We start from the raw sequence: 15,797 nt of genomic DNA on the forward strand, positions 1-15,797 counted from the left end.
TTCATACCTTTCCATACTATGACTTCATGCCTTACTATAATGGCACTTTTTTATGACTTCTCATGCCTTGCTATACTATGGCCCAGATTTTATGGTGGCTTGGCACCAGATCTGAGCCAAATGTTTTCTGCGATCTGGGAAAGATGTGGGCCTACAGTTAGCTGTCCTCTGTGATTTGATGTGTGTGCATAAATAAATAAATATTTTCAACTCAATTTTCTCTGACTGCTATCACATTTTTCCTAGTTCAGTGCCATTGTGTCATCCCTCTGGTCACTGTGATATTAGCTGTTTGTTCCTTCATCCCTCTCCTTTAGGTGTGGCAGATACCAGATCATTCACTGACTCGCCCCCTGTCTGACCCCGTTGTGGTCCTCGAGGGACACTCGAAGCGCGTAGGCATTGTCAGCTGGCACCCCACCGCACGCAACATACTCCTCAGTGCGGGTAGGATATATACACAGACATACCCACACAACCTGTGTTTTCTTCTAATCTATTTTATTCTCTTTTTTAGATGTTATCTAACACTGACGTGAGAATAGACATCAACAGGATTTTTCTTACATTCAGATGTCCATCTTTTCTTTTTCTGACCCTTTTATCCCCCCACCCCAGGCAGTGATAACCTGGTTATCATATGGAACGTGGGAACAGGTGAGCCCCTTATCTCCATGGACGACCACCCAGACCTCATCTACAGCATCAGCTGGAACAGAAATGGCAGCTTGTTTTGCACCACCTGTAAGGACCGACGTCTGCGTGTCTGCGATCCCCGCAAGAGGGAGGTGGTTGCGGTGAGTGAGTAGAAAACACACAATTCTAAAGCTCACTAACACATAATACCTTCTTCTGTTATAAATGTATTTCCCAAATGTTGAACTATTCCTTTAAAGCAGTGTTTTTTTATGTACAGTTGTTATGTGCCAATTCAATACTTGTTCTGACATTGTTCACAGTTCACACAGACAAATAGCTAATACATTGAAATCTGGCGGCAGAATAATTAACCATTAGATTGAGATATATTAGTTTTTCAAAAAGTTAGTTTAGTAGAAAAACAGGACTTCAAGACACAGTGAGACATAAAATGTTGGAAATGAAATTAAAAAAATGGAGGACAGCAATGATTTTTATTTTTGTCTGTCCTCTGCTGATAAACAGGAACGTCTGGCTCCACATGAGGGGATCCGGCCAATGAGAGCCATCTTCACCAGAGACGGAAATATCTTCACCACAGGGTTCACAAGGATGAGCCAGAGAGAGCTCGGACTTTGGGACCCGGTAACAAACAATCAATAAGTTCAGAAATATACTGTATGTACGCTTACAGTATATGCATGTACACAAAATGTAGGGTTTCTCAAAATTTTTTATTTCCTCAGACAAATTTCGAGGAGCCTATTGCACTGTTGGAGCTGGACACAAGCAATGGAGTGTTGTTACCATATTATGATGCAGACGCAAATATGGTCTATCTCTGTGGAAAGGTACAGGACATTTACATTAAATGTATTGCATAATATGTAGAGATATGTGTGCAGATCCACTGCATTTCCAGTTTTAATAATGACAATGTCGCATTTGTTTCTGACATGTTTCATACATTTTTTCTGTGTTTGGTGCATGTGTAGGGGGACAGCAGTATCCGTTACTTTGAGATCACAGAGGAGCCGCCGTACGTCCACTACCTCAACACCTTCAGCAGTAAGGAGCCCCAGAGAGGGATGGGCTTCATGCCCAAGAGAGGTGTGGACGTCACCAAATGTGAGATCGCCAGGTAGGACACCGACTGTGCAATAAATTACCCAAGATTACAGCTTTACTGAATTGTTTCATGAAATGAGACTATATGTATTTGATGGGATTTAAAGTCTGCAGATGTTGCTTGTTACACTGATGTGCTGGTGTCTTAACTGACAGTTCATTCAATAACATTATGAGACACCACATGCAGCAAGTTTGATGGTGATATCAAAAGCCATTTGGGCTCCGTCTCTTTTTTTCAGTGTCTTATTGGTTCAATGGATTTGTCAGTATATCACCCTCCAGAATAAAGGTTAATGGGCATTTACAAATATGCAGTAGTTATTGCACTGTCAATAACTGAAGACGTGATTCATTAATTGTCGAGTAAAGATTTGACTTTTTCTCTAATCATTACTTTGAGATTTTCTGGAGGCTATTCTTCTTTGGAGAAACTTCAATTTCACAAAATTCAGGACTTAAGAGTATATTACTTCACCAAATTATCTTTTTCCACTGTTTTATCCCCTGCATTTATGTCCATATCTATTGAATTATCCACCATTCAACTCTGAAGATGATGCCAAAGTGCATTTGATCATCTGATACTTTACACGTAGAAACTTAAAGCATAAATTGATGCACAGATGTGTAACAAATCAACAGATGGATGTCTTCTCTCCTCTTTTCTCTTTATCTCTTTTTTCTAGATTATTCAAGCTCCTTGACAAGAAGTGTGAGCCCATCACAATGACAGTGCCCAGAAAAGTAAGTCCTGCCAGTCTATTGATCATAGCTTACAAGCTTTTGATTTTTACAGTTGTGGAAGACAGCTGAGTGTATACTGTATTTAAGTACTTTTTTGTGGTCCTTGTACTTCAATGTATTTTACATTTATACTACTTCAGTCCCACTGGAGATCAGAAGGAAGTACTGTACATATCACTACATTACATTTCTTTTCCACTGTTATAGTTACTAGTTACCTTTCAAATGGACATTTTTCATACAATAACTATAATGACTTTCTAAATTTTGATATATTGTATATGAAAAAGCAATTGCACTTTGACTGCAACATGAAAGTACTCTTCATGTATAACTTTGCAAAAGCACTGTAGAGTACATACCAAAACAAAACACAATCTGTCTACTTTTTTCACCTACCAATTTCTTGCACAGTCGGACCTATTCCAGGACGACCTGTACCCGGACACAGCGGGGCCTGAGCCCGCCATGGAACCTGACGAGTGGCTAGATGGTCGCGACGAGGATCCGATTCTAGTGTCTATGAGGGATGGCTACGTGCCCCCAAAGAGCCGAGAGCTCAAAGTGGCTAAGAAGAATGTGCTGGGCTCAAGACCCACCACCCGACGCAGCGTGTCCACTTTGGACACCAACAGTCTGCCAGTAAGTTCTTTAGCTTACCTGCTGCTACGTTATGCTCACCAAATGTATGTGAACTACTGTTTGTTACACTACAAACATATAGATACAGCAGAATATTACTCATCTATTCTAATCTGCTTTCACATTGCAGGCTACAAAAGTTGTGTCATTCTTCACGGCTGACACTGCTGCTGTATTGTATATGTTTTAGGTTTATGTTGCACATGTTCCATTAAAAAAGACTATAGTTTTGCAGCCTGCAATCTGAATGCACCATTAATCCTGAGAACATCTCTCTGTTTAACCCTTTTCTGATCATCTCTCTTCTATTTGTATCTGCCCACAACTTTTTTTTTTCCAAAGCTCCCTTTGTTTTGGTTTATTTTTTCTAGTTGCTCACTGTCCTTGACCTATTTTTCCTCTTTCTCTTTTTCTTTATCCTTAATTTTCCCCTTTCTTGTCACTGTCTTTTTTTCCTTTCTTCTGTTTCCCTTTTCTACCTTCTCTCCCCTCTCCTCCTGTCCAGCCTCAGTTGCTTGAGAGGTTGCTGGAGGAGATTCAGAATCTGAAGGCCACAGTTTTGTCTCAGGAGAAGAGAATCTGTGACTTGGAGAATAAGCTTTCCCAGTACACCAATGGCACTGACTGATGTGCACGTAAACACACCTTCTGAAGAACTGATCTGAATTTCATAGAAACACGTTTCCCTTGCACTGACAAGGAACCACTCTTACATACTCTAACAGTGTTGTCCCTTTAAAGGTACCATTGTGTAAGGGCACGAATGTGGACAATGTAAACGCGTATTGACCAATTTGAACAAAATACAGCCATATCTGGTGTAATTGTTTTGTGGTTGATTCTACATAATCCACATTCCAGTTTTTACATAATGTACCTTTAATGCTATGGAAAAATACTTTAATATATTCACAAACATTTACAGTGATTTGAAAAGAATGAGAAGAGTGCAGAAGTGGGGTGAGGGGGCTATAGGTTAGACATGTGCAAGTTGTGTTTAAGATGTGAAGCAAATCAACACTGCTGTCACTTTTTTCATAATAGTGTTTAAAAAGGAGAAAAGTAGCAAAAGTGGTATGCTTTTTTTTTTTATTTTGGCAAATTGCGTCTTCAAGCTCCCCAATTTACATAGAAATAAATACACACATACAGTACATCACCATAAAATATACAAACCAGACAAACACGACTCTCAACACATGTATTTGCTTCACCCTCCCTATCAGATGATCACTGACCAGTTTATTTAAATAAGCCTCTGAAAACTTTTCAAAATGTAAATAGTGATAAAGGAAAACCAGAGAAAAATTGTTGAACTTGTAGCAAAAATGTGAAAAGCAAAACGTTTTGTGTTCTGTAAAGGATTATACATTAGACACATTATGACAACAATTAAAAAAAAGTGTTTTTTAAAAAAAAATGTCTGCCTTTTCCATCTGTTTTTACAGCATTTCCCAGATCATTCCCTGATGAGAACTTATCACCTGTAATCTAGAGGTGCTTGCACACCACTGAAAGATGAAAAGCTACACAGTGAGCAGGGGGTCTTTAACTATCCAAGTCTGTCTGTCTCCATGTGCAAGTGTGGATTTAGGTTGGCTTATTTAAATACAGAGGACATACTACATTTATAAAAGCAGTAACAAGCATCAGAATAGTTAATCACCCAGTGATACATGTACATGAAAATCACTTCATAATTTAAAGCTGCATTAATCAATTTCGCCACTAGGGGGAAGAAAAACTCCAAAACAAGATGAGACACCACACCCCAACATATTATCATTTTACATATTTGATATTACAAACAGATTAACTAACAGCTGTCTAACTCAATTTATAATTTGCATATTCATGTTTTCACATGTTTCTGTTTGACATAAATTTTGTCATTTGCCCATGTACACTAGGGTCAATATGCAGCCCAAAATGTCTGACAGTCTGGACTGTAACATGTGTGATGTCTGATCTAGGTTGGACTATATCTAGCCCTTTACACATCAGTCCGACATCGAATCATCTGACAAACGTCCAATACGCACTCTTCTTCTGGCTCTGTGTTGGTCTCTGCCACCTGTTTGGCTACCTTCACCAGCCCACCTCACTAACTTTGTGTTACTGTGCAAGTAGCATACAGTAGAGCTCTCCACGGGCTTGGACTGAGAGCCAAACCCAGCCCATGCCTGCGCTTTTCAGACCCAACTGAACCTGTCTGATACTCTCAAATTTGAGACGCAAGGTGATGAGAAAGAAGTAAGCTTTCTCACAAATTAAATATAGCCAATCTGACAACGGCAACAGATTAACACAGAATATATCATACATAAAAACATACATAATTGCATTACTACATTAATCTAGCCAAAAAGACACAGGTTTAGTGCCAATGTACAAATTTCACACATGCTATTACTAGCAAATAAATAATTATTAAAAATTTTCTGCCTTACTGGTTAGCAGAACAATTTGCCTTTTCCCAGTATCGGCCAGATGAACATGGCTGTTAAACATCGTTTCCATCTGAACTTGACAACAGTCCAAAAGGTTTGAATCAACAACAGAACTTTGCTCGGGCTCAAATACAATGCTCTTTAAGAGTGGGAGTTGTGTAGGGAAGTTGGAGGTTTCTGTCACAAGGTCATCATGTTTCCACAGTACAATGGCCTTCCGCGAATCAATGCGGATTTTTAAGAAGTTCCCCTTTGGCAAGTTCTTGCTTTATTTCACTGACTGCTACCTCACCAGGGTAATGCAACAAACATGCGTAATTTCAGTGCATTCACAAAGACAATCAGCAGAGTCAGGAAGAGAAAGAGAGTGGCAGAATTCAATATTTCTTCTTAAATTTGGCTAGACTTGAAAATAATCCAACCTGAACCTGAGCCTGAAGCTGTACAAAAAAACTTTCTTGAAAACAAGTGCAAACTGTGTTGATAACAGCAGTGAGACTGGATTTACTGAACGCCCCCCTCAGTCAGCATATGGAGACCTAGTACCATCACGCTAAGGCAGAGAAAGAGCGATTGAGTGACTTTGGTGGATAAAGAAATAGCAGCTGGTGGATTTTCCCGCAGTGTGTAGAAACAGGAGCCTACATTACCCACCCGATCCACAACCTGCAGCTCCATATCAGGCGAACAGCAAGATGCACTGTAGGACACCAGTGTTACGTTCTCGTTGTCAGCGGCCAGATTGGTGTTCATGGTCCCGTTGCCTTGCTTGAGGCTGACACGGTCGACGCCCGTCCCCTCTGCCCCATCACTCACCCGGGCAGAGAGCGCCCATGTCGATAAGCTGCAGTTTTCAGAGCAGTTGGACCGCAGGCTGAGCAGCTCACACACTGGATGAGTGAAATCAGTCACCTACGAGGAGCAGAAAGAATAGATATAGTTTTACATCAGTGATTCAACCAGTGAACACAATGATGAAGGGATTTAATAAACTAAAATGAGTATTCACTGCCGTAGGGTATAAAGTCTGCTAGTTTAACATCAGTCAAAAAACACGCACATGAAGGAAGTTAGAAGAAGTTCAGGTAATGTTTTAATTTTTCAGGGAATCTTTTTGGAAAAGTTTCCTGGAAAGAATAATGTAAGTTGTTAGTAATTATAGGGAAAATGGTGAAGGTATTCGATTGGTCAGCTGAACGTGTAAAAATGTGAAATTTGATGTGAATGATAAAAGTGCTTCTTCAGTGTGAGTATTACCGTGTTAACAACAGAGAAACGCAGCACGATATAGTTGGTGTCTGCGCCGCCTGGAGCCTCAGCCTCAATGGTCAGGGTGACATCCGTACCGGATGGGGTGTTAAGAGGTGCTGAGAGGGTCACTGTACCATTAGTACTGTTTCCACTTTCCAGGAATAAACTGGTCGGAGAGGTTGAGTCAAAACGTTGACTGTTGGTGGCTCGGATGGTGAAATTTCCCCCTGTTCCACTGGTCATCACAGAGAAGGGCACAGAGAATGGTGTTCCTGGTACTAAGATGCTATTTGAATCGGCCTAAATACAGAAAGAATCAGACAAAAGTCTATGTTTGTACTGATTGATTTTTACACACACTATTACATATTTTTATAAAGTGAACAGTTTTTGTTGCTACATATCGTCTACACATCTGTGTAACACAGCCATGGTCACAGGGATGGGTACTCACGGTGATAGTCACATTGGAGGCTCTGAAGTTGATAGGCAACTGCCTTTGGAAGACTACCGATGCTCTGGGGGTACTGCTGACATTCTGCCCCTTCACCCGCACCACAAACGCCACTGATGGTATCCGCTCAAACTGAACCAAGAAGTTTCCACTCCCCTGTGGCAGCACAACTCCTTTAATCTCCCCTGACCCCGCCGATTCAATCAGAGCAACTTCAGTCAGCGTGGCAGAGTCACTCCCCGTTACAGACACCAACAAGCTACCGTTGACACCTTTAAAGAAAAGGAAAAATCATCATGTCTGCCTTGGTGATGTTAGCACATCATCAATTCATATTTTAATATTACTTTACCAGCTTTGGGACGTGTGTCGAGGACATCGAATCCTGTGATCAGGCCCTGCGCTGCCTCCAGGAAGTCAAACAGGAAGTCAATAGGACTCTGACCTGCAAATAAAAAGTCATGAGGAAAATTCTAAATTCAAAAAGGTGAACAAGCCATTCATTGTTTCTCCTCCTGCTCACTACTACTCACTAGCCAGTGTTCTTTTTTTCCCCAGCTGAACATTGCGCAAGTGTGTTTACAGTTGTTTTTGTTCTGAGTCAACAGCAAGAAAAAGTGTGAAGCTGTAGTGGGAGTTGTAGCGAACGCTGTTAGACTTGAGCTAACAGGAGTGCACACAATGACTCAGCCATGTTTTTTTTCCTTGTACAATTACTCTCACTGTGCTCTCTACAAAGCTAGGACATGGTACTGCAGTTTTATATGCGTATTCCAAATGAAATGGGTTACTGCTACTGATAAAAAATTTAGATACAGCGATTTATTTTTTATCATTCATCAATAAAATACGCTGTGATTTTTAATCAGAGTAGAGCAGTCAAAGCCTTGTGCAAAGTGTTGGTACTGGACAATTTCAAATTTCAGTTGAAAAGAGAAGGGAAGCGATTGCAACTGATCATGAGGAGTTGCGGGTGTCGGTGGGGGTTGTGGGGTGGGGGGTGCAGAGTGCTGGAGGATTTACCTTCCTGCACAGGAGAAACATGCAGGAGGGGAACCATCTCTCTGAGATCCAAACCAAAACAATGAAGATGTGGACTTTAAGGTAAGTGACGACTAAGACTCACGTGGCTCTAACAAACACACAGGTATTCATTTTGTGATCAGTTTAAATCAATCATGGAGGCCTCACCCATGACCTTCAGAGTGTAGGGGTTAGTTGACATCATTCTCATTTCCCATTGTCCAACTTGTTTTTTTAGTTGCAGAGTCTTGAAGTTTCCCACTGACTGGGACGCAGTGATCAATGATCCTGTTGCGTCGCTGCTTTGCTGAGATTCACCTTCAAACAAAAACTAAATATAAGCACGCTGGCAGGAAACAACAGAATTAATTATGTAACATACTGAAGATAATGATCATGATGATTAATATGAGCTGCTACTAGTAGCCTATTACTAAAACTGAATACATTTTCACATTATTTGGATAACTACAAAGAAACGCTTGAATGAATGACAGGTAGCTATATCATCATCAGACTGTATTTCCCATAAACCCTGTTGATTCATGTCGCAAAAAAAGTCTTTGAAGTTTTTTTCCCCCAGTTTTTATTTGTAAAAATGCAAAAAATGATAAAATCTCTGATTAAATGAATGAAACTTAATTTCTGTCCAACAATCACAGGTATTCTTTTGAAAAACATTGATTTTAGCTGAACTGATTTGTTCCATTACAAACAAATTCAATAAAACTGAAAGATTGTGTAAACTGTGGTGTGTGGGGCAGTAGAGACAGCCAGTGTTCTGCAATTATGCACTGATCATTCAAAATCAATATAATGAGGTAGTGATGCTAAAATAATTCACACAATGCCTTGACTGTAGTGTTCACAAAGAGAAAAGATTTCATTTAAAGAGGCAGTGTTACCTGTGGGGCTGATGAGAGTGAAACTGATGGAGCGCCCAGTGATGTAAACTGTGAGTTTTGTTACCGTTTCATCTACTATAAAAGAGAAATTATCTGCCTTTCCTGGGCTCCTGGCTGCTTGCAGAAGCGTCACCTAGGAAATCACATCACATAGATGAAACAGCTGAGATTTCTGAATTGACAAAACTAACATTAACAGTGAGATCTTTGTGTTATTACCATATCGGCGCTGGAGGACTCGGTTATGATGCTGGTGGCCACAGGGAGCTCACTCTTTGTGACTTCAATAGCCTGACCTCCAGACGCCTGAGCCAGGTCTCTGTACAGCTGAGCATCTGATGCTGATATCTCTCTGTGTTGTTGCTGGATGTTACCACTCCGTCTCCGACGATTGGTCACTGTTGAGTCAGTAATCATGAAGTTCACCTGGGAAGACAAAGGCGCATAACAACTAGCATAAACAAATCAGAAATAAAAAAAAGATCTACAGCAATTAATCTGCTTATTAGTTACTCTAAAAATTTTCATCACAGTTTCCCTATTTGTAAGTGTAAATACTCGCCACTGTTTGGGTCCGCTCTATGAGTGCGATCACTGTGCTTCTCAGGTGTCTGTCTTTAGCAGGCGCATCAGTGAAGAGGAAGATCTCAGAATTTGAAGAACCACCAGATAAAGCCAGCTGTATGAGGAAAAGAATATGGGATAGAGGGGATAGTTTTAGTTAAAACTGTTTATCAGCAGGTTTTTCTGGGGTAAATCTGGAAGTAGTCTCAAAGACATCATAGAACCTGAAGCCCAGACAGACTCAGTTCCTCCTCATCTTCTCCACCAGTTGCTGACAGTGAATTAATAGCATTTATGAAGACTCTGGAGTCTGTAGTCTTTATCAGTGGCCCGAATTCTTAAAAAAAAGAAAAGAAAAAAGAAATGTGTTTTATTTTTCAGCTTCACCATCTCAGGGTGATGCATGAAAATCTGATGAAATCCTGATTTATTTTTATTGGGAACATTTCACAATTTGCAGGCAAGCAACAAGAGGACGCTTGTAAAAAACAAATATCCTTTCACAAGTAAAGAGACGATAATGACAAAATTGTAGTATCCTACCTGGATCATTGAACGGTACAAGAATGTAAAGTGAGGGCTCATTATCTGTTCCCACTTCACTGTTGATGATAGAGGAAGTGACGGTCCTCACTGCCTCAATGTCATCACTCATGCTTTTTGTGGTGTCAATCACAAAACAAAGAGTTTTACTGGATCCTTTGGTGATACCCATCATCCTGAGGGATGAAGAGAGATGGATGAAAGAGCTTTAAAATAAAAACAACTTTTGAACAACTGTACAAAACTGAGACATGCAGAATGGGTCTCGTACTGGAGGAATGGTCTGTCACCAGCAGCCCCTCGAACGTCCTCCAGTAGCTCACTGGTTGCAGCTATTGCCACTCTTGCTGCTTCAGTGTGGAGATGTCCATGATTGGAATCAAAAGTGTCTTTGTTGATTCCACCTGTAGGCTCAATCTTACTTGTTTGATCAATTGCTCCTCCGTGGCTGCACTTTCCTGTTCAACAAACAGCATGAAGGACAAATGACACATCAGACTTTGCTGAGGACTATTCTACTGGTGAAATCTTCACAACTGACTCAGTATAATAACTACACTCAAAAGCAACAACCACTGAAGGCAAGCTCAAGAATCATCCCTTATGTCTGGCAGAGATAGGGGTGGAAAATGTCTCAGGCAGAAAATACAACAGACGAAAAGTCTACTCAACAAGTGGCTGCAACAACAAGAGGAGGGAAAACAAAGTTTTGACTGAAAACTTTATAAAATTTCGGGATGTAAAGATAAGTTTTCTGATGCAACTGTGTGAATAACAGAAACAAAATGCACATATGTGTTTCAAGCGCATTGTACATTACATACTGTGGTGCACAACACACTTGAAACAGCTGCACACACACTGCAGTATGTGTTATCTGAAACATTGCTAAAAGGACATATTGTGTACTGTCATGATACTAAGACACTATACTGTAATAAGTGTATTTGGTGTTTTTTTTACAACATCTTTGTTGTTAATAACATCAGTTATATCAGTAGAAAAAGTCAAATCTTACATAAAATGATTCCACTATAAATTCAAAATCTGAAGGAGAAGTCAGGAGTATTAGCATAGAAGTACTCAGTGTGCAGCAGAACAACTCCTGCCAGTGTGATAGTGTGTGATTGGAATATTATTATCTATGCATTACTGTGTAAGCCAGAATTTATGTTGTAGCTCATCAAAAATTAAACTAATTACTTTTTATAATGTTGGGTAGTTTAGCCTGTAACAGATCATCTAAAATTCATCAGGTATCAAGATGATACTTAATAAACTGAGTATATATTTAATATGTCAAATGTTGATCTTTGAAGTAATTAGTAACTACAGCAGTCAGATTAATGTAGTGGATAAAAGAAAGTGCAATATTTTCCCACTGAAATGTAGTGGTAGTATCATAAAGCATAAATGGAAATAGGCGAGTAAACAGTGACCTTGAACTGATACTTTCCATCACTGCTCAACTACCACGAAATACAAATCTTACCCTAAAGTTTAAAACTCAGGTAAACCTATATGGCGTTTGTGGCTGAATCAATTATTTACCTCTGGGTTTGGTTGAAACTAAAGGCACAACACTGAAATACCCGGAGGTGAGCACCCTCTGCTCTATGATATCCTCCAGAATGTTGTTCCTGCAGTCATCTCCATCACAGCTGCGACATGTCGCCCTGCTTACATCTGTGGGAAAGGTCATCAATAAGACATTTTAACTATGTTTTCTTTTGTCAAATAATCTCTCTACAATCACACCCCCGAAAACTGCATTCCTCATCAGTCTTGCTATTTGTTTGTTAACTCAGCCAAACGCAGACAGATATCACAGCATACCATTTCTTTACCTGCTATGTTACCAATGCTGGTATCTGATCTGATCAGATTGGGGTTTGGGAGTTTGTTCCCCAGTTCCACCCAGTTACTGTGACTGTAGAAATCCTACGAGTTGATAAAAGAAGATGAATTATAAAAATTTCTTTGAATCTAAATCAGTTTTTTTTTAAAGGCATTAATAATGCTTTTAGAAATAGTGATAAATACCTGTAAAGGATGTAAAATCTCTCCCAGTTTCTCCCTCGCTGCCTCAAAGTTTTCTTGCTTGTTGCTGGCTTTGACAGCTTGTAGCCCCTCTGTGATGATTCTCCTTCCTTGAACAAACATTTCTTCATCAAAGTGGAAGCTTGCATTAAAGGCGTGACGGAGGTCCACCCTTACATTCTGGAATATGATGGATATAATGGCTTGGCGGAAACTCTTGGATGATTTTGGTGCATTGCAGGCAAAAGCAACGGCCTCTGCAGTGAACGGCTGTGGCTAAAGACAAAAACAAAGTCAAATCACACCAGGCATTATTAAGAGGGATGTACTCATTTCTTGATAACTTCAAGGAACTTAATTCTTACAGGAAATGTGAAGTCTGTCCCTTCAGCATGAGCCAGAGCACGGCACACTTGCACAGTGGAATTTAAAATTGCGTTCTCGGTGATTTCCAGGTGATCCAGAGCCTTTCCTGGCAATATCCCAAACCCATGAGCTCCAGTGTGCAGGAGCAGGAGACACAACACAGACAACTCTGAAGGCATCCTGAACCTGAAGATGGAAACACAAAGATTGAAATGAATTAAGAATTTCCTTCAGTGGTTCCTGATACAGACTCTATGACTCTGATCATAAAATCAATATATACAATCACTGGTCAGCATTTACTACTACACTTTAAAACCAGCCGTGTTGTAGGCCTCAAATTCTAAGTACAATAAAAAAAAACACAACAAACCAAAATGATGCAGTGAAGCAAATGCATGTATTTTATATAATAAACTTAATTTCTGATTACACACGAGCTCTAGCTCTCAATCTTCTCTCTACATAAACAAAGTAACTAATTTTATTGAGCGCTCCCTTCACAGCGTGCATGAGGACTTTAAAAAGAACCATTTCTGGCAAAGCATTTAAAACTGATCTTAACTTTATTTATTGTGTATGACAGCTGATTAAAGGTTTTCTAGAAATCCTCAAAACTATTTCTTTGGTACCATTTTTCTTAAAGATTTTTTTTTTGTCTTAAATCATCAACTTTTACAAAAGAAAACATGATTTCTTTGAGAGGATTTGTACTGTATCTGTTTATATGGTCTACATAATTAAAAATCTGATACTGCCTCTATTTTTCAGGCACTACCTATAATTACGAGTTAAAAGAGAACTGTACCTGAGGTCTTGATTCGGTCCTGTACACTACTGTCTGTCATCATAACCATTATCATCTGCGTTGGAGTGCTCCAGAGAAAGGGCGGGGTCATACAGGACTTGTTCAACCTGTTGGTTCAGTTTGACTGTTTGGTCAAAAAGACGCTAACAATATGATGGCACAAAAGCACTGGAGAAATTTCACTTAATATTTAGGTTTTCAGAAGTCATTGTTTGACTTTGACTTTTCTGTTTAACCCCTGATACACCTTTACACATCTGAAAAAAGAAAACTGGGATCACTGGCTCATGGTCGTATGCTTCTACCAATATGGTCACACTCGCTCCTTCCTGAGCTACCATGAGTAATGGCCAGAAGTGTTTTTGCAGCACATTATGATGTCACAGTGAAGTTCACATCAGACCTTTCGGATATAAAATGTCATCACTCATTTTATCCTAATAGACATTTTGTGTTAAATTGTGTCATAATTAGTGTATGAATTCTTGAGTTACAGCCAATTACGTGTTTTGTGAGGTCACAGTGACCTTGACCTTTGACCTTTGACCACCAAAGTTTGTGTCAAATTTAAAGAAATTCCCTGAAGGCGTTATTAAGAGATCGTGTTCAGAGAATGGGATGGACGGATGAACGGATGGACGGATGAACGGATGAACGGACAACCAGAAAACAGAACGCCTCCGGCTGTCACCAGCACAGAGGCATTAAAACCAAACACAATGAAACTCAGACACAGTGAGAGTTAAACATTTTGAATTTCACAATTCTCCACCAAATATAATTGATTTATTTGCAAATGTCTCTTTTCCAGTAAGGTTGGTCCTTGCTGCGTACACAGATGTAGCCTACTCTGCATTTTCTGTGTGGGAGTGACCGATATGAAAGCTGCTGGTTGTTGGCATTTCTTTTGGATGACATTTTCCTTTTTAAAGTAAAACACAGGCACACACCGACACTAATCGAAGCAGACACTCTACAGATACAGATTAGGCAGTTAAAAATAACTCTGCTGCTCCTTTAAAGGTAATGTTGAGAGACACAAACCACAGAGCTCTGCACAGTGTCTGTGTCTGTGTTAGTACACCTGCAAGACTGTGACTATTTCGCTTTCACTCCTCTCCTCTGTAACCACAGGTAGACCGACAGCATCTGATGCTTGTGATGCATACGGCAGAAACGTGACTGATAAAATTCTTTGTCACCACACTGGTCCAACAGGCTACTATCTTATGATTCAACTTGCTTTGCTGAACAATCAAAAACAATTTCCAGTGTGTCAACATTTCAGTGATGTGAGACACCACCCGCAAAGATTCTGATGACAACTTGGACTGGAACATGAAACACCTTGGTTTTGCATGTACAAACAAGTTATGTTAATTAGTTCATTTGAACAGTTTAAACACAATTATTTGGTTACTGAACAGAGCTGTTTCCAGTCTTTAAGTTTAGATAAGCTAACCAGCTGCTGGCTGTATTTAACAGATAGATATCAGAGTAATCATCTTCATCTTCTCATGTAACTTACCACAGACAAAAGCATATTTACCAAAATGTCCAACAGCTCCTAGTTATAGATGGTTGCTGGACATGTTAAAGCCACCACATCTACAGTGGATTGAAGAAGCTTTAGATTAATTCTAACATAAGTGACACAACACAAACCTTCCATTCTGTGTACACCAAACCATACTTACCAGTAGAGTCAAGTGGGAGGCTGCTCCTCATCCGTCGGCACGTTACAGCGACCACACCTGTACAGAGTTACAGTACACCACGTCAGACTGTCCTCTCTGCTCAACATGATAACCACAGTGACCCGGAAGCAAATGTGTATGTGTATCTGAACGTATGGACAAGGGAAATGAACTGAACAATGAGTTTGAAACATCAAAGTGGTGGAATACAAATAGGTCTTTGTGTTCCTGCATGTCTGATGGGGGACGAGGATTATTTATGGTGATGTATGAGTCAGGGATGCTCATTCTTCCTCCACTAGATAAAGCGCTGATCATTTTGTCCATGTTAGGTTCAGGAAGAAATCACTTCTGTTCTCTGCTGCTTCCATGTGGAACGGCAGAACAGTTCACGTTTGGACTAGTGTTTGCGTCCTTCTTCATATGTAGTTCTTTCATTTTTAACAACCAATGATGATGTTTAATTTATATAGCGTGAATAATCACTTGTCGCTGAATGTCTAAGATTAAAGCTGGACCGGCAGGTATTCATTACAATTT

The 15,797-nt window shown here is 39.9% G+C and overlaps 2 protein-coding genes across 2 annotated transcripts; one reads left to right on the forward strand and one right to left on the reverse strand.

The window, feature by feature from the left end:
- The first annotated feature begins 297 nt into the window (after nucleotides 1-297).
- On the forward strand, nucleotides 298-4,576 carry LOC111662643 (coronin-6-like). The gene is made up of 8 exons (XM_023416571.2): nucleotides 298-447; nucleotides 619-797; nucleotides 1,165-1,284; nucleotides 1,386-1,490; nucleotides 1,635-1,780; nucleotides 2,457-2,514; nucleotides 2,929-3,156; nucleotides 3,662-4,576. Exons 2-8 carry the CDS (start codon nucleotides 675-677, stop codon nucleotides 3,782-3,784), a joined length of 903 nt encoding a protein of 300 aa, XP_023272339.2. The 5' UTR covers nucleotides 298-447; nucleotides 619-674; the 3' UTR covers nucleotides 3,785-4,576.
- LOC111662671 (von Willebrand factor A domain-containing protein 7-like) lies at nucleotides 4,229-13,607 on the reverse strand. The gene is made up of 16 exons (XM_023416609.2): nucleotides 13,561-13,607; nucleotides 12,752-12,938; nucleotides 12,390-12,662; nucleotides 12,194-12,287; nucleotides 11,898-12,032; nucleotides 10,618-10,804; nucleotides 10,347-10,522; nucleotides 10,028-10,140; nucleotides 9,802-9,918; nucleotides 9,459-9,665; nucleotides 9,240-9,372; nucleotides 8,503-8,652; nucleotides 7,664-7,756; nucleotides 7,312-7,583; nucleotides 6,864-7,157; nucleotides 4,229-6,518 (listed from the first exon to the last, which is right to left on the reverse strand). Exons 2-16 carry the CDS (start codon nucleotides 12,929-12,931, stop codon nucleotides 6,111-6,113), a joined length of 2,832 nt encoding a protein of 943 aa, XP_023272377.1. The 5' UTR covers nucleotides 12,932-12,938; nucleotides 13,561-13,607; the 3' UTR covers nucleotides 4,229-6,110.
- Nucleotides 13,608-15,797: the final 2,190 nt, after the last annotated feature.

The sequence above is a fragment of the Seriola lalandi genome, unplaced genomic scaffold (genome assembly GCF_002814215.2).
Source record: "Seriola lalandi dorsalis isolate HSWRI2012SDOR001 ecotype SW California unplaced genomic scaffold, Sedor1 jcf7180002054567, whole genome shotgun sequence".
Lineage (NCBI taxonomy): Eukaryota > Metazoa > Chordata > Actinopteri > Carangiformes > Carangidae > Seriola > Seriola lalandi.

Bases quoted from the DNA above. Each gene is read 5' to 3' on its own strand.
- LOC111662643 (XM_023416571.2), top strand. From the start codon at position 675: ATGGACGACCACCCAGACCTCATCTACAGCATCAGCTGGAACAGAAAT. The intron at 2,515-2,928 runs GTAAGTCCTGCC...TTTCTTGCACAG, and splicing joins CAATGACAGTGCCCAGAAAA to TCGGACCTATTCCAGGACGA. The intron at 3,157-3,661 runs GTAAGTTCTTTA...CCTCCTGTCCAG, and splicing joins TGGACACCAACAGTCTGCCA to CCTCAGTTGCTTGAGAGGTT.
- LOC111662671 (XM_023416609.2), bottom strand. From the start codon at position 12,931: ATGCCTTCAGAGTTGTCTGTGTTGTGTCTCCTGCTCCTGCACACTGGA. The intron at 9,919-10,027 runs GTTCTATGATGT...TTCCTCATACAG, and splicing joins TGAGTCTGTCTGGGCTTCAG to CTGGCTTTATCTGGTGGTTC. The intron at 7,757-8,502 runs GTGAGGCCTCCA...TTTTATTTGCAG, and splicing joins CTACACTCTGAAGGTCATGG to GTCAGAGTCCTATTGACTTC.